General features: G+C 62.3%; 1 protein-coding gene across 1 annotated transcript in view; it reads left to right on the top strand.

The window, feature by feature from the left end:
- LOC121270718 (tolloid-like protein 2) overlaps nucleotides 1-24,000 on the top strand; it is a 689,999-nt gene that overhangs the window by 490,057 nt on the left and 175,942 nt on the right. Inside the window, exon 10 of the mRNA XM_041176081.1 lies at nucleotides 22,063-22,165. Coding sequence (XP_041032015.1) covers nucleotides 22,063-22,165 — 103 coding nt within the window. The remainder of the gene's footprint in view (nucleotides 1-22,062; nucleotides 22,166-24,000) is intronic.

Raw genomic sequence — 24,000 nt, 5'->3', positions numbered from 1 at the left:
CCTGGCCCTGTCCCTGTACCTGACCCTGCAGCCTGGCCCTGTCCCTGTACCTGACCCTGCAGCCTGGCCCTGTCCCTGGGACAGACCCTGCAGCCTGGCCCTGTCCCTGTGACAGATCCTGCAGCCCTGGCCCTGTCCCTGTGACAGACCCTGCAGCCTGGCCCTGTCCCTGTGACAGACCCTGCAGCCTGGCCCTGTCCCTGTGACAGACCCTGCAGCCTGGCCCTGTCCCTGTGACAGACCCTGCAGCCTGGCCCTGTCCCTGGGACAGACCCTGCAGCCTGGCCCTGTCCCTGTGACAGACCCTGCAGCCTGGCCCTGTCCCTGTGACAGACCCTGCAGCCTGGCCCTGTCCCTGTGACAGACCCTGCAGCCTGGCCCTGTCCCTGTGACAGACCCTGCAGCCTGGCCCTGTCCCTGTGACAGACCCTGCAGCCTGGCCCTGTCCCTGTGACAGACCCTGCAGCCTGGCCCTGTCCCTGTGACAGACCCTGCAGCCTGGCCCTGTCCCTGGGACAGACCCTGCAGCCTGGCCCTGTCCCTGTACCTGACCCTGCAGCCTGGCCCTGTCCCTGTGACAGACCCTGCAGCCTGGCCCTGCTCCTGTACCTGACCCTGCAGCCTGGCCCTGTCCCTGGGACAGACCCTGCAGCCTGGCCCTGCTCCTGTACCTGACCCTGCAGCCTGGCCCTGTCCCTGGGACAGACCCTGCAGCCTGGCCCTGTCCCTGGGACAGACCCTGCAGCCTGGCCCTGCTCCTGTACCTGACCCTGCAGCCTGGCCCTGTCCCTGGGACAGACCCTGCAGCCTGGCCCTGTCCCTGTGACAGACCCTGCAGCCTGGCCCTGCTCCTGGGACAGGACCCTGCAGCTGGCCCTGTCCCTGGGGACAGGGGGGACCCCTGCAGCCTGGCCCTGTCCCTGTGACAGACCCTGCAGCCTGGCCCTGCTCCTGTGACAGAGCCCTGCAGCCTGGCCCTGTCCCTGGGACAGACCCTGCAGGCCTGGCCCTGTCCCTGGGACAGACCCTGCAGCCTGGCCCTGCTCCTGTGACAGACCCTGCAGCCTGGCCCTGTCCCTGGGGACAGACCCTGCAGCCTGGCCCTGCTCCTGTACCTGACCCTGCAGCCTGGCCCTGTCCCTGGGACAGACCCTGCAGCCTGGCCCTGTCCCTGTGACAGACCCTGCAGCCTGGCCCTGTCCCTGGGACAGACCCTGCCAGCCTGGCCCTGTCCCTGGACAGACCTGCAGCCTGGCCCTGCTCCTGTAACTGACCCTGCAGCCTGGCCCTGTCCCTGGGACAGACCCTGCAGCCTGGCCCTGTCCCTGTGACAGACCCTGCAGCCTGGCCCTGCTCCTGTGACTGACCCCTGCAGCCTGGCCCTGTCCCTGTGACAGACCTGCAGCTGCCCTGTCCTGGGACTGTCTGCAGCCTGGCCCTGCTCCTGTGACAGACCCTGCAGCCTGGCACTGTCCCTGGGACAGACCCTGCAGCCTGGCCCTGTCCCTGGGACAGACCCTGCAGCCTGGCCCTGTCCCTGTGACAGACCCTGCAGCCTGGCCCTGTCCCTGGACAGACCCTGCAGCCTGGACAGACCTGCAGCCTGGCCCTGTCCTGGGACAGACCCTGCAGCCTGGCCCTGTCCCTGTGACAGACCCTGCAGCCTGGCCCTGTCCCTGTGACAGACCCTGCAGCCCCTGCAGCCTGGCCCTGTCCCTGTGACAGACTCTGCAGCCTGGCCCTGCTCCTGTGACAGACCCTGCAGCCTCGCCTGCTCCTGTGACAGACCCTGCAGCCTGGCCCTGTCCCTGTGGCAGACCCTGCAGCCTGGCCCTGTCCCTGTGACAGACTCTGCAGCCTGGCCCTGTTCCTGTGACAGACCCTGCAGCCTCGCCTGCTCCTGTGACAGACCCTGCAGCCTGGCCCTGTCCCTGTACAGACCCTGCAGCCTGGCCCTGCTCCCTGTGACAGACCCTGCAGCCTGGCCCTGTCCCTGGACAGACCCTGCAGCCTGGCCCTGTCCCTGTGACAGACCCTGCAGCCTGGCCCTGTCCCTGGGACCAGACCCTGCAGCCTGGCCCTGCTCCTGGGACAGACCCTGCAGCCTGGCCCTGTCCCTGTGACAGACCCTGCAGCCTGGCCCTGTCCTGTGACAGACCCTGCAGCCTGGCCCTGTCCCTGTGACAGACCCTGGCAGCCTGGCCCTGTCCCTGGGACAGACCCTGCAGCCTGGCCCTGCTCCTGTGACAGACCCTGCAGCCTGCCCTGTCCCTGGGACAGACCCTGCAGCCTGGCCCTGTCCCTGGACAGACCCTGCAGCCTGGCCCTTGTCCCTGGGACAGACCCTGCAGCCTGGCCCTGTCCCTGTACAGACCCTGCAGCCTGGCCCTGTCCCTGGGACAGACCCTGCAGCCTGGCCCTGCTCCTGGGACCTGACCCTGCAGCCTGGCCCTGTCCCTGGGACAGACCCTGCAGCCTGGCCCTGTCCCTGGGACAGACCCTGCAGCCTGGCCCCTGTCCCTGGGACAGAACCCTGCAGCCTGGCCCTGTCCCTGTGACAGACCCTGCAGCCCTGGCCCTGTCCCTGAGACAGACCCTGCAGCCTGGCCCTGTCCCTGGGACAGACCCTGCAGCCCTGGCCCTGTCCCTGGGACAGACCCTGCAGCCTGGCCCTGTCCCTGTGACAGGACCCTGGCAGCCTGGCCCTGTCCCTGTGACAGACCCTGCACCTGGCCTGTCCCTGGGACAGACCCTGCAGCCTGGCCCTGTCCCTGGGACAGGACCCTGCAGCCTGGCCCTGTCCTGGAGACCCTGCACCTGCAGCTGGCCCTGTCCCTGTACAGACCCTGCAGCCTGGCCCTGTCCCTGTACAGACCCTGCAGCCTGGCCCTGTCCCTGGGACAGACCCTGCAGCCTGGCCCTGTCCTGTACCAGACCCTGCAGCCTGGCCCTGTCCCTGTGACAGACCCTGCAGCCTGGCCCTGTCCCTGGGACAGACCTGCAGCCTGGCCCTGTCCCTGTGACAGACCCTGCAGCCTGGCCCTGTCCCTGTGACAGACCCTGCAGCCTGGCCCTGCTCCTGGGACAGACCCTGCAGCCTGGCCCTGTCCCTGTGACAGACCCTGCAGCCTGGCCCTGCTCCCTGTGACAGACCCTGCAGCCTGGCCCTGTCCCTGTGACAGACCCTGCAGCCTGGCCCTGTCCCTGTGACAGACCCTGCAGCCTGGCCCTGCTCCCTGTGACAGACCCTGCAGCCTGGCCCTGTCCCTGGGACAGACCCTGCAGCCTGGCCCTGTCCCTGTGACAGACCCTGCAGCCTGGCCCTGCTCCTGTGACAGACCCTGCAGCCTGGCCCTGCTCCTGTACCTGACCCTGCAGCCTGGCCCTGTCCCTGGGACAGACCCTGCAGCCTGGCCCTGTCCCTGTGACAGACCCTGCAGCCTGGCCCTGTCCCTGGGACAGACCCTGCAGCCTGGCCCTGTCCCTGTGACAGACCCTGCAGCCTGGCCCTGTCCCTGGGACAGACCCTGCAGCCTGGCCCTGTCCCTGTGACAGACCCTGCAGCCTGGCCCTGTCCCTGTGACAGACCCTGCAGCCTGGCCCTGTCCCTGTGACAGACCCTGCAGCCTGGCCCTGCACCTTGTGACAGACCCTGCAGCCTGGCCCTGCTCCTGTGACAGACCCTGCAGCCTGGCCCTGTCCCTGTGACAGACCCTGCAGCCTGGCCCTGTCCCTGGGACAGACCCTGCAGCCTGGCCCTGTCCCTGGGACAGACCCTGCAGCCTGGCCCTGTCCCTGTGACAGACCCTGCAGAGCCTGGCCCTGCTCCCTGTGACAGACCCTGCAGCCTGGCCCTGTCCCTGGGACAGACCCCTGCAGGCCTGGCCCTGTCCCTGGGACTAGACCCTGCAGCCTGGCCCTGTCCCTGGTGACAGACCTGCAGCCTGGCCCTGTCCCTGTGACAGACCCTGCAGCCTGGCCCTGCTCCCTGGACAGACCCCTGCAGCCTGGCCCTGTCCCCTGGGACAGACCCTGCAGCCTGGCCCTGTCCCTGTGACAGACCCTGCAGCCTGGCCCTGTCCCTGTGACAGACCCTGCAGCCTGGCCCTGTCCCTGTGACAGACCCTGCAGCCTGGCCCTGCTCCTGTGACAGACCCTGCAGCCTGGCCCTGTCCCTGGGACAGACCCTGCAGCCTGGCCCTGTCCCTGGGACAGACCCCTGCAGCCTGGCCCTGTCCCTGTGACAGACCCTGCAGCCTGGCCCTGTCCCTGTGACAGACCCTGCAGCCTGGCCCTGTCCCTGGGACAGACCCTGCAGCCTGGCCCTGTCCCTGGGACAGGACCCTGCAGCCTGGCCCTGTCCCTGGTACAGACCCTGCAGCCTGGCCCTGTCCCTGTGACAGACCCTGCAGCCTGGCCCTGCTCCTGTGACAGACCCCCTGCAGCCTGGCCCTGTCCCTGTGACAGACCCTGCAGCCTGGCCCTGTCCCCTGTGACAGACCCTGCAGCCTGGCCCTGTCCCTGGGACAGACCCTGCAGCCTGGCCCTGTCCCTGTGACAGACCCTGCAGCCTGGCCCTGTCCCTGTGACAGACCCTGCAGCCTGGCCCTGTCCCTGGGACAGACCCTGCAGCCTGGCCCTGTCCCTGGACAGACCCTGCAGCCTGGCCCTGTCCCTGGGACAGACCCTGCAGCCTGGCCCTGCTCCTGTGACAGACCTGCAGCCTGGCCCTGTCCCTGGGACAGACCCTGCAGCCTGGCCCTGTCCCTGTGACAGACCCTGCAGCCTGGCCCTGTCCCTGTGACAGACCCTGCAGCCTGGCCCTGTCCCTGGGACAGACCCTGCAGCCTGGCCCTGCTCCTGTGACAGACCCTGCAGCCTGGCCCTGTCCCTGTGACAGACCCTGCAGCCTGGCCCTGTCCCTGGGACAGACCCTGCAGCCTGGCCCCGCTCCTGTACCTGACCCTGCAGCCTGGCCCTGTCCCTGTGACAGACCCTGCAGCCTGGCCCTGTCCCTGTGACAGACCCTGCAGCCTGGCCCTGTCCCTGGGACAGACCCTGCAGCCTGGCCCTGTCCCTGTGACAGACCCTGCAGCCTGGCCCTGTCCCTGGGACAGACCCTGCAGCCTGGCCCTGTCCCTGGGACAGACCCTGCAGCCTGGCCCTGTCCCTGTGACAGACCCTGCAGCCTGGCCCTGTCCCTGTGACAGACCCTGCAGCCTGGCCCTGTCCCTGGGACAGACCCTGCAGCCTGGCCCTGCTCCTGTACCAGACACTGTAGCCTGGCCCTGTCCCTGGGACAGACCCTGCAGCCTGGCCCTGCTCCTGTACCTGACCCTGCAGCCTGGCCCTGTCCCTGTGACAGACCCTGCAGCCTGGCCCTGTCCCTGTGACAGACCCTGCAGCTGGCCCTGCTCCTGTACCTGACCTGCAGCCTGGCCCTGTCCCTGTGACAGACCCCTGCAGCCTGGCCCTGTCCCTGGGACAGACCCTGCAGCCTGGCCCTGTCCCTGGGACAGACCCTGCAGCCTGGCCCTGCTCCTGTACCTGACCCTGCAGCCTGGCCCTGTCCCTGGGACAGACCCTGCAGCCTGGCCCTGCTCCTGTACTGACCTGCAGCCTGGCCCTGTCCCTGGGACAGACCCTGCAGCCTGGCCCTGTCCCTGGGACAGACCCTGCAGCCTGGCCCTGTCCCTGTACCTGACCCTGCAGCCTGGCCCTGTCCCTGTGACAGACCCTGCAGCCTGGCCCTGTCCCTGGGACAGACCCTGCAGCCTGGCCCTGTCCCTGGGACAGACCCTGCAGCCTGGCCCTGTCCCTGGGACAGACCCTGCAGCCTGGCCCTGCTCCTGTACGAGACCCTGCAGCCTGGCCCTGTCCCTGGGACAGACCCTGCAGCCTGGCCCTGTCCCTGGGACAGATCCTGCAGCCTGGCCCTGCTCCTGTACCTGACCCTGCAGCCTGGCCCTGTCCCTGTGACAGACCCTGCAGCCTGGCCCTGTCCCTGGGACAGACCCTGCAGCCTGGCCCTGTCCCTGGGACAGACCCTGCAGCCTGGCCCTGTCCCTGTGACAGACCCTGCAGCCTGGCCCTGTCCCTGTACCTGACCCTGCAGCCTGGCCCTGTCCCTGTGACAGACCCTGCAGCCTGGCCCTGCTCCTGTACCTGACCCTGCAGCCTGGCCCTGTCCCTGGGACAGACCCTGCAGCCTGGCCCTGTCCCTGGGACAGACCCTGCAGCCTGGCCCTGCTCCTGGGACAGACCCTGCAGCCTGGCCCTGTCCCTGTGACAGACCCTGCAGCCTGGCCCTGCTCCTGTGACAGACCCTGCAGCCTGGCCCTGTCCCTGTGACAGACCCTGCAGCCTGGCCCTGTCCCTGTGACAGACCCTGCAGCCTGGCCCTGTCCCTGTGACAGACCCTGCAGCCTGGCCCTGTCCCTGTGACAGACCCTGCAGCCTGGCCCTGTCCCTGGGACAGACCCTGCAGCCTGGCCCTGTCCCTGTGACAGACCCTGCAGCCTGGCCCTGCTCCTGTGACAGACCCTGCAGCCTGGCCCTGCTCCTGTGACAGACCCTGCAGCCTGGCCCTGTCCCTGTGACAGACCCTGCAGCCTGGCCCTGTCCCTGGGACAGACCCTGCAGCCTGGCCCTGTCCCTGTGACAGACCCTGCAGCCTGGCCCTGTCCCTGGGACAGACCCTGCAGCCTGGCCCTGTCCCTGTGACAGACCCTGCAGCCTGGCCCTGCTCCTGTGACAGACCCTGCAGCCTGGCCCTGTCCCTGTGACAGACCCTGCAGCCTGGCCCTGTCCCTGGGACAGACCCTGCAGCCTGGCCCTGTCCCTGGGACAGACCCTGCAGCCTGGCCCTGTCCCTGGGACAGACCCTGCAGCCTGGCCCTGCTCCTGTGACAGACCCTGCAGCCTGGCCCTGTCCCTGGGACAGACCCTGCAGCCTGGCCCTGTCCCTGTGACAGACCCTGCAGCCTGGCCCTGTCCCTGTGACAGACCCTGCAGCCTGGCCCTGTCCCTGGGACAGACCCTGCAGCCTGGCCCTGCTCCTGTGACAGACCCTGCAGCCTGGCCCTGTCCCTGTGACAGACCCTGCAGCCTGGCCCTGTCCCTGGGACAGACCCTGCAGCCTGGCCCCGCTCCTGTACCTGACCCTGCAGCCTGGCCCTGTCCCTGTGACAGACCCTGCAGCCTGGCCCTGTCCCTGTGACAGACCCTGCAGCCTGGCCCTGTCCCTGGGACAGACCCTGCAGCCTGGCCCTGTCCCTGTGACAGACCCTGCAGCCTGGCCCTGTCCCTGGGACAGACCCTGCAGCCTGGCCCTGTCCCTGTGACAGACCCTGCAGCCTGGCCCTGTCCCTGGGACAGACCCTGCAGCCTGGCCCTGCTCCTGTACCAGACACTGTAGCCTGGCCCTGTCCCTGGGACAGACCCTGCAGCCTGGCCCTGCTCCTGTACCTGACCCTGCAGCCTGGCCCTGTCCCTGTGACAGACCCTGCAGCCTGGCCCTGTCCCTGGGACAGACCCTGCAGCCTGGCCCTGCTCCTGTACCTGACCCTGCAGCCTGGCCCTGTCCCTGTGACAGACCCTGCAGCCTGGCCCTGCTCCTGTACCTGACCCTGCAGCCTGGCCCTGTCCCTGTGACAGACCCTGCAGCCTGGCCCTGTCCCTGGGACAGACCCTGCAGCCTGGCCCTGTCCCTGGGACAGACCCTGCAGCCTGGCCCTGCTCCTGTACCTGACCCTGCAGCCTGGCCCTGTCCCTGGGACAGACCCTGCAGCCTGGCCCTGCTCCTGTACCTGACCCTGCAGCCTGGCCCTGTCCCTGGGACAGACCCTGCAGCCTGGCCCTGTCCCTGTACCTGACCCTGCAGCCTGGCCCTGTCCCTGTGACAGACCCTGCAGCCTGGCCCTGTCCCTGGGACAGACCCTGCAGCCTGGCCCTGTCCCTGGGACAGACCCTGCAGCCTGGCCCTGTCCCTGGGACAGACCCTGCAGCCTGGCCCTGTCCCTGTGACAGACCCTGCAGCCTGGCCCTGTCCCTGTACCTGACCCTGCAGCCTGGCCCTGTCCCTGTGACAGACCCTGCAGCCTGGCCCTGTCCCTGTGACAGACCCTGCAGCCTGGCCCTGTCCCTGTGACAGACCCTGCAGCCTGGCCCTGTCCCTGTGACAGACCCTGCAGCCTGGCCCTGTCCCTGGGACAGACCCTGCAGCCTGGCCCTGTCCCTGTGACAGACCCTGCAGCCTGGCCCTGCTCCTGTGACAGACCCTGCAGCCTGGCCCTGTCCCTGGGACAGACCCTGCAGCCTGGCCCTGTCCCTGTGACAGACCCTGCAGCCTGGCCCTGCTCCTGTGACAGACCCTGCAGCCTGGCCCTGCTCCTGTGACAGACCCTGCAGCCTGGCCCTGTCCCTGTGACAGACCCTGCAGCCTGGCCCTGTCCCTGGGACAGACCCTGCAGCCTGGCCCTGCTCCTGTACCTGACCCTGCAGCCTGGCCCTGCTCCTGTACCTGACCCTGCAGCCTGGCCCTGTCCCTGGGACAGACCCTGCAGCCTGGCCCTGTCCCTGTGACAGACCCTGCAGCCTGGCCCTGCTCCTGTACCTGACCCTGCAGCCTGGCCCTGTCCCTGGGACAGACCCTGCAGCCTGGCCCTGTCCCTGTGACAGACCCTGCAGCCTGGCCCTGCTCCTGTACCTGACCCTGCAGCCTGGCCCTGTCCCTGTGACAGACCCTGCAGCCTGGCCCTGCTCCTGTGACAGACCCTGCAGCCTGGCCCTGTCCCTGTGACAGACCCTGCAGCCTGGCCCTGCTCCTGTACCTGACACTGCAGCCTGGCCCTGTCCCTGTGACAGACCCTGCAGCCTGGCCCTGTCCCTGTGACAGACCCTGCAGCCTGGCCCTGTCCCTGTGACAGACCCTGCAGCCTGGCCCTGCTCCTGTACCTGACCCTGCAGCCTGGCCCTGTCCCTGTGACAGACCCTGCAGCCTGGCCCTGCTCCTGTGACAGACCCTGCAGCCTGGCCCTGCTCCTGGGGACAGACCCTGCAGCCTGGCCCTGTCCCTGTGACAGACCCTGCAGCCTGGCCCTGCTCCTGGGGACAGACCCTGCAGCCTGGCCCTGCTCCTGTGACAGACCCTGCAGCCTGGCCCTGCTCCTGGGGACAGACCCTGCAGCCTGGCCCTGTCCCTGGGACAGACCCTGCAGCCTGGCCCTGTCCCTGTGACAGACCCTGCAGCCTGGCCCTGTCCCTGTGACAGACCCTGCAGCCTGGCCCTGCTCCTGTGACAGACCCTGCAGCCTGGCCCTGTCCCTGTGACAGACCCTGCAGCCTGGCCCTGTCCCTGTGACAGACCCTGCAGCCTGGCCCTGTCCCTGGGACAGACCCTGCAGCCTGGCCCTGCTCCTGTGACAGACCCTGCAGCCTGGCCCTGCTCCTGTGACAGACCCTGCAGCCTGGCCCTGCTCCTGTACCTGACCCTGCAGCCTGGCCCTGTCCCTGGGACAGACCCTGCAGCCTGGCCCTGCTCCTGTGACAGACCCTGCAGCCTGGCCCTGCTCCTGTGACAGACCCTGCAGCCTGGCCCTGCTCCTGTACCTGACCCTGCAGCCTGGCCCTGTCCCTGTGACAGACCCTGCAGCCTGGCCCTGCTCCTGTGACAGACCCTGCAGCCTGGCCCTGTCCCTGTGACAGACCCTGCAGCCTGGCCCTGTCCCTGGGACAGACCCTGCAGCCTGGCCCTGTCCCTGTGACAGACCCTGCAGCCTGGCCCTGTCCCTGTGACAGACCCTGCAGCCTGGCCCTGTCCCTGGGACAGACCCTGCAGCCTGGCCCTGCTCCTGTGACAGACCCTGCAGCCTGGCCCTGCTCCTGTACCTGACCCTGCAGCCTGGCCCTGTCCCTGGGACAGACCCTGCAGCCTGGCCCTGTCCCTGTACCAGACCCTGCAGCCTGGCCCTGCTCCTGTGACAGACCCTGCAGCCTGGCCCTGTCCCTGGGACAGACCCTGCAGCCTGGCACTGTCCCTGGGACAGACCCTGCAGCCTGGCCCTGCTCCTGTACCTGACCCTGCAGCCTGGCCCTGCTCCTGTGACAGACCCTGCAGCCTGGCCCTGTCCCTGGGACAGACCCTGCAGCCTGGCCCTGCTCCTGTACCTGACCCTGCAGCCTGGCCCTGTCCCTGGGACAGACCCTGCAGCCTGGCCCTGTCCCTGTGACAGACCCTGCAGCCTGGCCCTGTCCCTGTGACAGACCCTGCAGCCTGGCCCTGTCCCTGGGACAGACCCTGCAGCCTGGCCCTGCTCCTGTGACAGACCCTGCAGCCTGGCCCTGTCCCTGGGACAGACCCTGCAGCCTGGCCCTGTCCCTGGGACAGACCCTGCAGCCTGGCCCTGTCCCTGTGACAGACCCTGCAGCCTGGCCCTGTCCCTGTGACAGACCCTGCAGCCTGGCCCTGTCCCTGTGACAGACCCTGCAGCCTGGCCCTGTCCCTGTACCAGACCCTGCAGCCTGGCCCTGCTCCTGTGACAGACCCTGCAGCCTGGCCCTGTCCCTGGGACAGACCCTGCAGCCTGGCCCTGTCCCTGGGACAGACCCTGCAGCCTGGCCCTGTCCCTGTGACAGACCCTGCAGCCTGGCCCTGTCCCTGGGACAGACCCTGCAGCCTGGCCCCGCTCCTGTACCTGACCCTGCAGCCTGGCCCTGTCCCTGTGACAGACCCTGCAGCCTGGCCCTGTCCCTGTGACAGACCCTGCAGCCTGGCCCTGTCCCTGGGACAGACCCTGCAGCCTGGCCCCGCTCCTGTACCTGACCCTGCAGCCTGGCCCTGTCCCTGTGACAGACCCTGCAGCCTGGCCCTGTCCCTGGGACAGACCCTGCAGCCTGGCCCTGTCCCTGTACCTGACCCTGCAGCCTGGCCCTGTCCCTGGGACAGACCCTGCAGCCTGGCCCTGCTCCTGTGACAGACCCTGCAGCCTGGCCCTGCTCCTGTACCTGACCCTGCAGCCTGGCCCTGTCCCTGGGACAGACCCTGCAGCCTGGCCCTGTCCCTGTGACAGACCCTGCAGCCTGGCCCTGCTCCTGGGGGAGACCCTGCAGCCTGGCCCTGTCCCTGTGACAGACCCTGCAGCCTGGCCCTGTCCCTGTGACAGACCCTGCAGCCTGGCCCTGTCCCTGTGACAGACCCTGCAGCCTGGCCCTGTCCCTGGGACAGACCCTGCAGCCTGGCCCTGTCCCTGGGACAGACCCTGCAGCCTGGCCCTGTCCCTGGGACAGAACCTGCAGCCTGGCCCTGCTCCTGTGACAGACCCTGCAGCCTGGCCCTGTCCCTGGGACAGACCCTGCAGCCTGGCCCTGCTCCTGTACCTGACCCTGCAGCCTGGCCCTGTCCCTGGGACAGACCCTGCAGCCTGGCCCTGCTCCTGTACCTGACCCTGCAGCCTGGCCCTGTCCCTGGGACAGAACCTGCAGCCTGGCCCTGTCCCTGGGACAGACCCTACAGCCTGGCCCTGTCCCTGGGACAGAACCTGCAGCCTGGCCCTGTCCCTGGGACAGACCCTGCAGCCTGGCCCTGCTCCTGTGACAGACCCTGCAGCCTGGCCCTGTCCCTGGGACAGACCCTGCAGCCTGGCCCTGTCCCTGTGACAGACCCTGCAGCCTGGCCCTGTCCCTGGGACAGACCCTGCAGCCTGGCCCTGTCCCTGGGACAGACCCTGCAGCCTGGCCCTGTCCCTGTGACAGACCCTGCAGCCTGGCCCTGTCCCTGGGACAGACCCTACAGCCTGGCCCTGTCCCTGGGACAGAACCTGCAGCCTGGCCCTGTCCCTGGGACAGAACCTGCAGCCTGGCCCTGTCCCTGGGACAGACCCTGCAGCCTGGCCCTGCTCCTGTACCTGACCCTGCAGCCTGGCCCTGTCCCTGGGACAGACCCTACAGCCTGGCCCTGTCCCTGGGACAGAACCTGCAGCCTGGCCCTGTCCCTGGGACAGAACCTGCAGCCTGGCCCTGCTCCTGTGACAGACCCTGCAGCCTGGCCCTGCTCCTGTACCTGACCCTGCAGCCTGGCCCTGTCCCTGGGACAGAACCTGCAGCCTGGCCCTGTCCCTGTGACAGACCCTGCAGCCTGGCCCTGTCCCTGTGACAGACCCTGCAGCCTGGCCCTGCTCCTGTGATAGACCCTGCAGCCTGGCCCTGCTCCTGTACCAGACCCTGCAGCCTGGCCCTGTCCCTGGGACAGACCCTGCAGCCTGGCCCTGTCCCTGGGACAGACCCTGCAGCCTGGCCCTGTCCCTGTGACAGACCCTGCAGCCTGGACCTGTCCCTGTGACAGACCCTGCAGCCTGGCCCTGTCCCTGTGACAGACCCTGCAGCCTGGCCCTGTCCCTGTGACAGACCCTGCAGCCTGGCCCTGTCCCTGGGACAGACCCTGCAGCCTGGCCCTGTCCCTGTGACAGACCCTGCAGCCTGGCCCTGTCCCTGGGACAGACCCTGCAGCCTGGCCCTGTCCCTGGGACAGACCCTGCAGCCTGGCCCTGTCCCTGTACCAGACACTGTAGCCTGGCCCTGTCCCTGGGACAGAACCTGCAGCCTGGCCCTGTCCCTGGGACAGAACCTGCAGCCTGGCCCTGCTCCTGTGACAGACCCTGCAGCCTGGCCCTGCTCCTGTGACAGACCCTGCAGCCTGGCCCTGCTCCTGTGACAGACCCTGCAGCCTGGCCCTGTCCCTGTGACAGACCCTGCAGCCTGGCCCTGCTCCTGTGACAGACCCTGCAGCCTGGCCCTGTCCCTGTGACAGACCCTGCAGCCTGGCCCTGCTCCTGTACCAGACCCTGCAGCCTGGCCCTGCTCCTGTGACAGACCCTGCAGCCTGGCCCTGCTCCTCTGCCCTTCCCTCCTGCTCAGCCGACCCCCTGCAGTGTGACCTGAAAGTGGCCATTGTCACCAGCCCACTGGAGGCTGCCGGGCCTTCCTTTAAACAGGCTGCTGGGTTACCATTAGACCCGGCGGCCTGTACACGGCTGCTACAGCCCACACACTCCCACTATTCACGGGGATAGATACAGAGTAAACCTCCCTCTGCACTGTCCCCATCAAACACACCCAGGACAGGTACAGCACAGGGTTAGATACAGAGTAAAGCTCCCTCTACACTGTCCCCATCAAACACTCCCAGGACAGGTACAGCACGGGGTTAGATACAGAGTAAAGCTCCCTCTACACTGTCCCCATCAAACACTCCCAGGACAGGTACAGCACGGGGTTAGATACAGAGTAAAGCTCCCTCTACACTGTCTCCATCAAACACTCCCAGGACAGGTACAGCACGGGGTTAGATACAGAGTAAATCTCCCTCTACACCGTCCCCATCAAACACTCCCAGGGCAGGTACAGCACGGGGTTAGATACAGAGTAAATCTCCCTCTACACTGTCCCCATCAAACACTCCCAGGACAGGTACAGCACGGGGTTAGATACAGAGTAAAGCTCCCTCTACACCGTCCCCATCAAACACTCCCAGGACAGGTACAGCACGGGGTTAGATACAGAGTAAAGCTCCCTCTACACCGTCCCCATCAAACACTCCCAGGACAGGTACAGCACGGGGTTAGATACAGAGTAAAGCTCCCTCTACACTGTCCCCATCAAACACACCCAGGACAGGTACAGCACGGGGTTAGATACAGAGTAAATCTCCCTCTACACTGTCCCCATCAAACACACCCAGGACAGGTACAGCACGGGGTTAGATACAGAGTAAATCTCCCTCTACACTGTCCCCATCAAACACACCCAGGACAGGTACAGCACGGGGTTAGATACAGAGTAAATCTCCCTCTACACTGTCCCCATCAAACACTCCCAGGGCAGGTACAGCACGGGGTTAGATACAGAGTAAAGCTCCCTCTACACTGTCCCCATCAAACACTCCCAGGACTGGTACAGCACAGGGTTAGATACAGAGTAAACCTCCCTCTACACTGTCCCTATCAAACACTCCCAGGACAGGTACAGCACGGGGTTAGATACAGAGTAAAGCTCCCTCTACAGTGCCCCAAAAATGTGCCTCAGCTTTGACCGCAGAAGAGTGTGTATATGTGATGCTGTCTCTCTGTATGAGTGTGTGATTGTGTCTGTGCCATCCCTGTATGTTTGTATGAGTGAGTTCTACATGTGTGAGTTTGCATGTTCTCCGCTGATTCAGTTTGAGCATTTTTTTGGTCAGTTGTACAATTAAGCATCTAATAGCATGGGGTTTTAATTTGATAAACTGGTGTGTACCAGGAATATGATTGTGTTCTGCTCATACTGAGTCTGTGTGCTCTGGGGAGAGGGGTGTCTTTGTCGCTGTGTGATCGGTATGATGACCTGCTAATTGGTTATTTGGCTATTTCTGGTGCTAGAACATTGGAAATACACTCAAGTCTGACACACTTCACCACGTTGTGAACCATTGTGAAACAATGGCCCAGATGTTTGCTCCTGGGTCAAGTGGGGAGAGATGAGATTTCCTGACTCCACATTGTCGGGGGGCAGGGGATGGGCTAGAATAGGAGTCAGGGCGGAAAACTCGGAAACAGCGAGGGCTCGGAGGTGGGCTCAGCATGGGTCAGGCAACCCTGCCGCAGCTAAAAGGTTTGGAGAGGCTGGTCGTCAACGGTGAAGTCCCTGTGCCTTGGAGGAGTATCAAAGCTGTAAATGTTGTCCCGCTGTTAGCTGACCCTGGAATGGATGGTCCATCATGGGCTTTCCCAATGGAGGAACTGTCATTGTTGCTACCTAATCGCAGTGTAATCTACCGAACTGAAAGCACGGAGCGGATTCACAAGTCACAGACATGGAGGTGGTCTTGCCTTGGCATCGCTACCTGGTACAGAGATTCTGCAGTCATGTAGTTAGCTGCCAAGACTCAGTGGGTGGATGAATGATGAACAGCGGCATGCTCATTATCCTGTCCATCAAGATGCGCCTGCACTGTGTATCCCTGCCCAGGTCTCTCACTGTCACGGCACAGCAGTGGGACTCGGAGCGAGGGAACCAGTCGGGCTGTCAGTGGTCACAGAGCACTGCCTGACACCACAGAGTCACAGCCACAAGATACATGTCACCAAGCATTTACGCAGAGCCATTTTCTCCACCGCACCTTACCAGCAATCATTGACATGGTGAAAATGGCCAGCACAAGTAAGCACACAAAGGTGAACGAGAGCTTTGTAACCTGAATGGTTCACAAGCCTTTTCACTCTCCAGTTTTATTGTTAGAATATCACCCAGGGGAAGGGATGGGTCCAGCTGCCCCACGCTCTCTCTGACCAGGGTCTTTCCATTTCGGTGGAGGGGATCTGGAAGTGGAGACCGGTCCTCTACCCTGCTGACGGCCGTAATGCCCCCTGCAGCAACTAAGCCGGCCGGGATTCAAATAGCGGATGTGGTGAGTGCATCAGTAGACCATCGGTGCTCTTGGATTCGGTGCAGGGAAAGGTCCATTGACCTGCTGCTTTCCAGCAAGGTGAGAAGCTTGGCTCATCCACACAGAGCTCCAAGGGAAGGGTCAGATCGGTACGCTGCAGCCAAGGTACAAGACATGACACATCCAAACCTCAATGCTGAAGCAGAGGCATGTGTACATAACGCACGTAGGTACTCACCGAGCGCCTGTGAATGAGCAGTGTGACACACACACCCAGTGAAGAGCAATATCCCTCCATACACTGTAGATCAGGCTAACATCAGTTCATTGTAGTCGAATAGGGTGGAGATGAGTCGGCTGGGCAGGGGGAGTCAGTCTGGATTAGAGACATCCATCCCATGGAACCGATGGCCATGGAGATGGTCAGCGTCCCTCAGCAGCCATCTGCTGGTGATGGGGAATCGCCATTAACAGTGGATAACAGCGGTGTTGAAATCACCTTGGAACATGGCAGTAACAGTGAAGGTCATGATGTCAGTTCACTGAGTACAAGGAGGCGTTGGCGTGAGAGGGAGCGCAAGAATGGAGTTGTACCAAAAGGGCACCGGCAGCATTTTGAAGGCAGTGGCGGCATCAGCGAGCGCCCTCACTATCAGAAGGGCCGTAAATAACAAGGGCTTTTTTGTTCCAGCTCGTCTCACTCTCCCCACCACCCCAACCCCCAGGCCAGACTCTCCCCCCGACCCCCAGGCCAGACTCTCCCCTCCCACCCTAACCCCAACCCCCAGGCCAGACTCTCCCCCGGCGCCAGAATCTCCCCCGCACCCCAACCCCCAGGCCAGACTCTCCCCTCCCACCCTAACCCCAACCCCCAGGCCAGACTCTCCCCCGGCGCCAGAATCTCCCCCGCACCCCAACCCCCAGGCCAGACTCTCCCCTCCCACCCTAACCCCCAGGCCAGACTCTCCCCTGCACCCCAACCCCAACCCCCAGGCCAGACTCTCCCCCCAGGCCAGACTCTCCCCCGCACCCCAACCCCCAGGCCAGACTCTCCCCCCCACCCCAACCCCCAGGCCAGACTCTCCCCCCCACCCCAACTCCCAGGCCAGACTCTCCCCCCAACCCCAACCCCAACCCCCAGGCCAGACTCTCCCCCCAACCCCAACCCCCAGGCCAGACTCTCCCCCCAGGCCAGACTCTCGCCCCCACCCCAACCCCAACTCCCAGGCCAGACTCTCCCCCCAACCCCAACCCCAACCCCCAGGCCAGACTCTCCCCCCCACCGCAACTCCCAGGCCAGACTCTCCCCCCAACCCCAACCCCAACCCCCAGGCCAGACTCTCCCCCCAACCCCAACCCCCAGGCCAGACTCTCCCCCCAGGCCAGACTCTCCCCCCAACCCCAACCCACAGGCCAGACTCTCCCCCCAGGCCAGACTCTCCCCCCAACCCCAACCCCAACCCCCAGGCCAGACTCTCCCCCCAACCCCAACCCCCAGGCCAGACTCTCCCCCAGGCCAGACTCTCCCCCCAACCCCAACCCCCAGGCCAGACTCTCCCCCCAGGCCAGACTCTCCCCCCAACCCCAACCCCCAGGCCAGACTCTCCCCCCAACCCCAACCCCCAGGCCAGACTCTCCCCCCAGGCCAGACTCTCCCCCCAACCCCAACCCCCAGGCCAGACTCTCCCCCCAACCCCAACCCCCAGGCCAGACTCTCCCCCCAACCCCAACCCCCAGGCCAGACTCTCCCCCCAACCCCAACCCCCAGGCCAGACTCTCCCCCCAACCCCAACCCCCAGGCCAGACTCTCCCCCCCACCCCAACCCCCAGGCCAGACTCTCCCCCCAACCCCAACCCCCAGGCCAGACTCTCCCCCCAACCCCAACCCCCAGGCCAGACTCTCCCCCCCCACCCCAACCCCCAGGCCAGACTCTCCCCCGGGGCCAGACTCTCCCCCCCACCCCAACCCCCAGGCCAGACTCTCCCCCCAACCCCCAGGCCAGACTCTCCCCCCAACCCCCAGGCCAGACTCTCCCTCCAACCCCAACCCCCAGGCCAGACTCTCCCCCGGGGCCAGACTCCCGCCCCACCCCAACCCCCAGGCCAGACTCTCCCCCCAACCCCAACCCCCAGGCCAGACTCTCCCCCCAACCCCAACCCCCAGGCCAGACTCTCCCCCCAGGCCAGACTCTCCCCCCAACCCCCAGGCCAGACTCTCCCACCCCCCGACCCCAACCCCCAGGCCAGACTCTCCCACCCCCCGACCCCAACCCCCAGGCCAGACTCTCCCCTCACACCCCAACCCCCAGGCCAGACTCTCCCCCCACCCCAACCCCCAGGCCAGACTGTCCCCCGGGGCCAGACTCTCCCCCCAGGCCAGACTCTCCCCCCCACCCTAACCCCCAAGGCCAGACTCTCCCCCCCACCCCAACCCCCAGGCCAGACTCTCCCCCCAGGCCAGACTCTCCCCCCCACCCCAACCCCCAGGCCAGACTCTCCTCCCCACCCTAACCCCCAAGGCCAGACTCTCCCCCCCACCCCAACCCCCAGGCCAGACTCTCCCCCCCACCCCAACCCCCAAGGCCAGAGTCTCCCCCCAACCCCAACCCCCAGGCCAGACTCTCCCCCCCACTCCAACCCCCAAGGCCGGACTCTCCCACCCCCCGACCCCAACCCCCAGGCCAGACTCTCCCCCCCACTCCAACCCCCAAGGCCAGACTCTCCCCCCAACCCCAACCCCCAGGCCAGACTCTCCCCCCACCCCAATCCCCAGGTCAGACTCTCCCCCCAGGCCAGACTCTCCCCCCCACTCCAACCCCCAAGGCCGGACTCTCCCACCCCCCGACCCCAACCCCCAAGGCCAGACTCTCCCCCCACCCCAATCCCCAGGTCAGACTCTCCCCCCAGGCCAGACTCTCCCCCCACCCCAACCCCCAGGCCAGATCATCCCTCAGGCACCAAGAGGAGGAAGAGATGTTGAGGAGGGAGCATCACATCTGACTAGCCCACACCCCACAAACACAGATACCAGCTCATCGGGGGGATGTAGCACACGGGTGACACAGGGTGAAAGTCACCACCCCAGAGAGCGGGAGGAGCTCTCAGAGTCAGGGACATCTGTGCCCAGCCCCCCCTCAGAGAAAAGTCACAACAATGCTCCAGTGACAGGAAGGTGGAGCCTCAGGTGTTAGCTCTTGGGGCACAGTGTTTGTCCAATCAGCAGCAGATGTGTGGACATCTGGTGGAGTTCCCTGAGGCAGTGGGAGCTCTTGGACTGCGAATGGGGAGGAGTCCATCGCCCTCATGAGCTCCACCTTGTCCCGGGGTCTCAGCTGTATGACCTCTGACCTCTGGCCACGAGAGATCGGTCAGCCTCACGCGGAGAGACACATGCGGCAACGCTCGGAGCGGATGCAAGAGCAGCGTCTCGGGCAGGAGGGTTACAAACCTCCCGCATTAACCTGGATCAGTCCGCCCAGAGCATGAGCACTGACATCCATGGAATAGACGAGGAGCTGCGTACCCTTAACAGGCTGGCCACTCTGTTAGCATTGTGATTGCTGAGGCACTGTCAACAAGATCAAGGTTGTTGGATGATTTGCGATGCTTCAGAGGGGCTTCTTCCTTCTCTGCTGTATCACATAAAGATTCCAGTGTTCAAAGGCTGAAGCACTGAGATGCTCCTTGTACCTTTTCATTGGCCATCCAAGTTTGACTTTAAGGGAGGCTCAATGACCTGACTCCATGGGGCGATGCTGGGCAGCAGGTGCATCTCGATCCTGAGCACTGGCTGCAAGGCATTCCTGCTCGCTGCAGCGTTACACATTGGCCTGGGCTCCGGCACCGCAGCTCGAGGGTCGCATGTATCGTGCAGGTGATATTGGTTGTCTGCCGTGCCCGCTACTTTGGCTGAGTTTGCATTCCAGGTGCCGCAGGATGTGCCCTGTGCAGGAAGCAGAGGGATATGGAAGCCCAGGAATGTTGCACGTGGTGTCCATGTCAGAAACTGGACCACTGGCCGGAATGGACGGTGTGCAAGTCCTTCCATGTGAGAGATGCCTTATCCACACGTATACTCCAGCACACAGCATGTAAAGGGTTTGAATTCTGACATTGTGTCACTCTCAGCATCGTGGGCATGGTTTGATTCTGGACAATCTGGTGACATGGGCCCCTCATTGGTAGCAATTGGCGTTCATGTGAGGGGCCAGGTTGTGAGTGAGCTATCACCACATGTGTTTGCGATATGACGAGGCTCGTGGTGAGACTTTCAGGCGTCTGAATTTGACTGAGTCCAACTCACTTGTGGGGGATGGGCTGCCCGTTGAGAAACTGTGGAGTTAATGTACAGGCTCCTTTGGTGGAATTATGTCACCAGGGGCTGGCTGGTGGCAATTGTGATAATGGGAGGCCATTATGAGAATCTATTTTGCACAGGGACCTGTCTGGTGATGATCTCTTCCTGCACAGCATCCGCCCTCTCTACCTGGCCACGTCTCCCAGCTGCTCTGCCACTGGCAGCTTCCTCATCCTCATCATCATCCTCATCCTCATCCTCATCCTCATCCTCATTCTCATTCTCATCCTCATTCTCATTCTCATCATCCTCATCATCATCCTCATCATCATCCTCATCCTCATTCTCATTCTCATCATCCTCATCATCATCCTCATCATCATCCTCAACATCATCCTCATCTTCATCCTCATCCTCATTCTCATCCTCATCATCATCCTCATCATCATCCTCATCCTCATCCTCATCATCATCCTCATCCATTTCAGAATCTTCCGAATGGATAGGGGATTCCACCCCCTCCTCCTCCTCAGAGATGGAGCTCTGCCTATAGCACCATCGTCACTGATCTGTATGCCCTCCGCTGTGTAATACACCACCACTTTTCTTATTACCCTTGCTGGGGCATATAGACGACATGGCTGCTGTTGTAGTTCTCCCCTGCCTCCGTTTGTGGGCACCTAAAGGGGGACATTAGCCAAGTTCTTAAGGGGTAGCCCTTGCCCAGTAGAAGCCAATCGCCAACCTGCATTGGTGGTTGAAATAGCTGAAGGAGTTGGGAACCCCTCAGTATGAAGGGGTCGTGGTAGCTGCCGGGGAACCTTGCTCACACATGAAGAAAGACCTTGTGGTGGCCACAAACCCCCAGGACATTGATTGAGTGGAAGGGCTTCCAGTTGACAAAGGTGTCCATCCTCACGTTGAGTTGGGCCCTTTATGGCAACAGGGGTCCTATGGATAACATCCTGCTGAGGGGAGCCTGCAAACTGGGCAAAGGTCATGGTTTTCTGCACCTGAAACACCAAATCCATGGGGAGATTAATGTGATCCCCCACACGAGCAAACAGAGTGTTAGTTATTGCCTAATGCAGCTGTATGCTGCCGACTGGGACTTACCAGGTCTCCTGATGAGCTCTAGAAAGATCCTGAGGCATAATAGATGTTGAGAACGATGGTTACCATTGTGATGGTTACCTTCACAAACACTGACAGGGCATGGGGGCCGATGACTTGGGGCTCGCGTTGTTGCTGGACCATTTGAGATACGTCAGTCACCACCTCCTGGCTTAGCCTTAGTCCCTCTGACACTGGCTCTCCATCATGTTGAGGTTGGATGTCCTAGGCCTGTAGAACCTGGTTGTCCTGCCTCTGCCCCTCCCCCTTTCTGGTACATGGGCAGCAGCCTCTCCCTCCTGACCTTCTGCTCTTTATCCTCTCCCTCCTGACCTTCTGCCCTTTGTCCTCTCCCGGTGATTGGCTTCCATAGTCTCTATGTGGGTGCCATGCCCATCTTCTATGTTCCTTCGTCCAGAACGCTGTGTGCTCTTCTGCAGCATAAAGATCTTCCCGGCACCTGGTTGAACGAGTCAGTAGGGGCAAAAGATAATTGCCCCTGTGAGGCCAGGAAGCCCATGCTCCTACTCCCTTGGGTTAAGGGAAGATGGTTGGAATTTGTTTGGTGCCGGTTCTGGGGCTGTGAATATATTTTTAAGGAAATTCCACCGGAGAGCCCTACCTCTCCAAAGGGGGTTCCCTGGCCTTCCAACAAAATGCTCCAAGTTCAGACCTGCTCTGAACAGCTCTGCTCTGCACACTTTGGGTTCCACACACCTGGGTTACCAAACTCCGACTGGAGTGGAGGCAGCTGCTGATTTAAATGACTAGCTGCCCCCATGAAACGCGTCTGAACAAAACACCCCCATTCCCACCCCCACAAAATGGGAAGTGCCATGTTCAAGGGCAGGGAATAAGATTTTCGGGCAGTTTTGCTATTTTTACCAAATCTGGGTCAAAGAGTCCCTATGTTGTTCCTACGTAGATCATAATCATTCAACTCCCCACTGAACAGGGCCTTGTTCAACGTGGCTCAGTATCACACTATGGTTGTTCACTGAATCTCCAGGGACCACTCAGTCCCAGAACCTGAACTCTGCCTATAACAGAATAGGACCTGCACAGTAAAAGATCCCGAGGCACTTCTCTGCAGAATAATCAGACAGGGGTTTGAAATCGAGCCCTATAAAGAGGTATTAAGGCATGTACCCAAAAGAGATAGATTTTAAGGAGTGTCTTACAAGAGGTAGAGATGTTTAAACACAGTTTGAACAAATGGCTGTGTGTTTTTCAGATCATTTTAAACTTCACAACCATGGACCTGTATAAGAGCAGCCTGTGCTGGCACGATTACATCGAGATACGGAATGGGAACTGGAGGAAGGCACCACTCCTGGGTATGATATCTCTCACTTCCTGCTCTTGTACAGCCAGAACCTGTTTCGTTGTGCAATGTGTTTTTGTCCTGGTGAAGATGAAACTTCTCTTCCTTTTGAATCATTAGCCTTTGAGTCACAAGTTTCCAGGTTCAAGTCCCACTCCAGGGGCAGGGTTTTTCAGCCACATTTTGGCGGGGACAGGGCTGTAAAATGCCCCGGGTCATTATAAATCCCATTGACGACGGCGGGAAGGTAAAATCCCGCTGCAGGAAAATCCCGCCCCAGGACATGAGCCTGAAAATCAAGGTCAACATTCTAGTGCAGTTCTGAGGGAGCACTGCACTGTCAGAGGTGCTGTCTTTTGGAAGAGATGTTTAAACTGGGTGGATGTACAAAAAAATCCCCTGGCTCTAGTTCGAAGAAGAGCAGGAAAGTTATCCCCGGCGTCCGGGCTAATATTTACTCCTCAATCGACTAAAACCAAAGCCGTGGGTATCCCTTGGATGGCAGAGGAGATGGAGAATATGATGAAACAAAAGAAGTGGGTGCATGATGCAGGTCAGGTGAATTCTTCAAGTAAGAACCAGGTTAAACAATAGGTTGTGAGGGAAAGTGAAGAGGGAAATGAGACAGGCAAAGAGAGAGAATGTGACTAGAATGGCTGTCAGCAGAAAAGGAAACCAAAGATGACCTACCAGTATGTAAATAGTAAGCCGGCAGCTAGAGGTGGAGTGGGTCCAATTAGAGAGAAAGAGGGTGATGAGCGTTGGTAAATACAATGGGAGTGGAGATAGGGGAACAGTTTTCCATAATCTTCCCTACATACCAGGGGGTGGAGGTGCCAGAGGATTGGAGAGTCTCAAACCTGACATCCATATTCAAGAAAGGGTGTCAGGAGAGCCCTAGCAATGACAGGCTGGTCAGTTTAACATCAGTGGTGGGTAAGGTTTTAGAAACAATAATCAGGTAACAATGAACAGGCACTTGGAGAGGTTTGAGTTAATTATGGAGAGCCAGAACAGCAGAACATGCTTGACTAATCTCATTTAATCTTTTGATGAATTAACAGAGAAGGTTGATGAAGACAGTGGTTGCTGACAATGTGGAATTTCAGAAAGCATTTGACAAAATGCCTCGTAAAAGGCTGGTTAACAAAACTGAGAATCATGGAATGGGAGGGTCAGTGTCCATTTGGATAAAGACCTGGCCTAACAGGGTAAATAGTTATTTTTTTAAACTGGAGGGTGGTGCTCCTGAAGGGGCAGCTCTAAGAACACAGTTTTTTTTGAGATATGTAGATGACATGGACCAGGATTTTTCGGATGGTGGTCTTTCCCTTCCTGTCATCTGAAGAGTTGGTGGAAAACGCACTCCTGCTGACACTGGCTCTCCTGCAGCCATTTTAATGCTCCAATAAGCCTTAATTAAATGGAGGTGGGACTTCGGCCCCTCGCTTGGTAGGAAGTCCCACCTCAGAGAGCTCCCGGCTAATCTGATTGGCCTTCAATTCCACTTTCCTGCCCATATCCCTTAAATCCATTAGAGACCCAAAATCTGTCTATCCCAGCTTTAATTATATTCAACGATGGAGCATCCACAACCCTCTGGGGTAGAGAATTCCAAAGATTCGCAATCCTTCTGCTCATCTCTGACCGATATGATCGGCCCCTTATCCTGAGACTGTGGTTGAGATTCTCTGACCAGCGGAAACAATCCCTCAGCGTTCAGTCTTTGAAGCCCCTTCAGAATTTTGTAGGTTTCAATGAGATCGCCTCCCATTTTTCTAAACTCCAGAGAATATAAGCCCAATTTACTCAGCCTCCCATCATAGGACAACCCCCTCATCCCAGAGA

The sequence above is a fragment of the Carcharodon carcharias genome, chromosome 28, assembly GCF_017639515.1.
Source record: "Carcharodon carcharias isolate sCarCar2 chromosome 28, sCarCar2.pri, whole genome shotgun sequence".
Taxonomy (NCBI): Eukaryota; Metazoa; Chordata; class Chondrichthyes; order Lamniformes; family Lamnidae; genus Carcharodon; species Carcharodon carcharias.
This window is presented reverse-complemented; position numbering and strand designations above follow the sequence as displayed.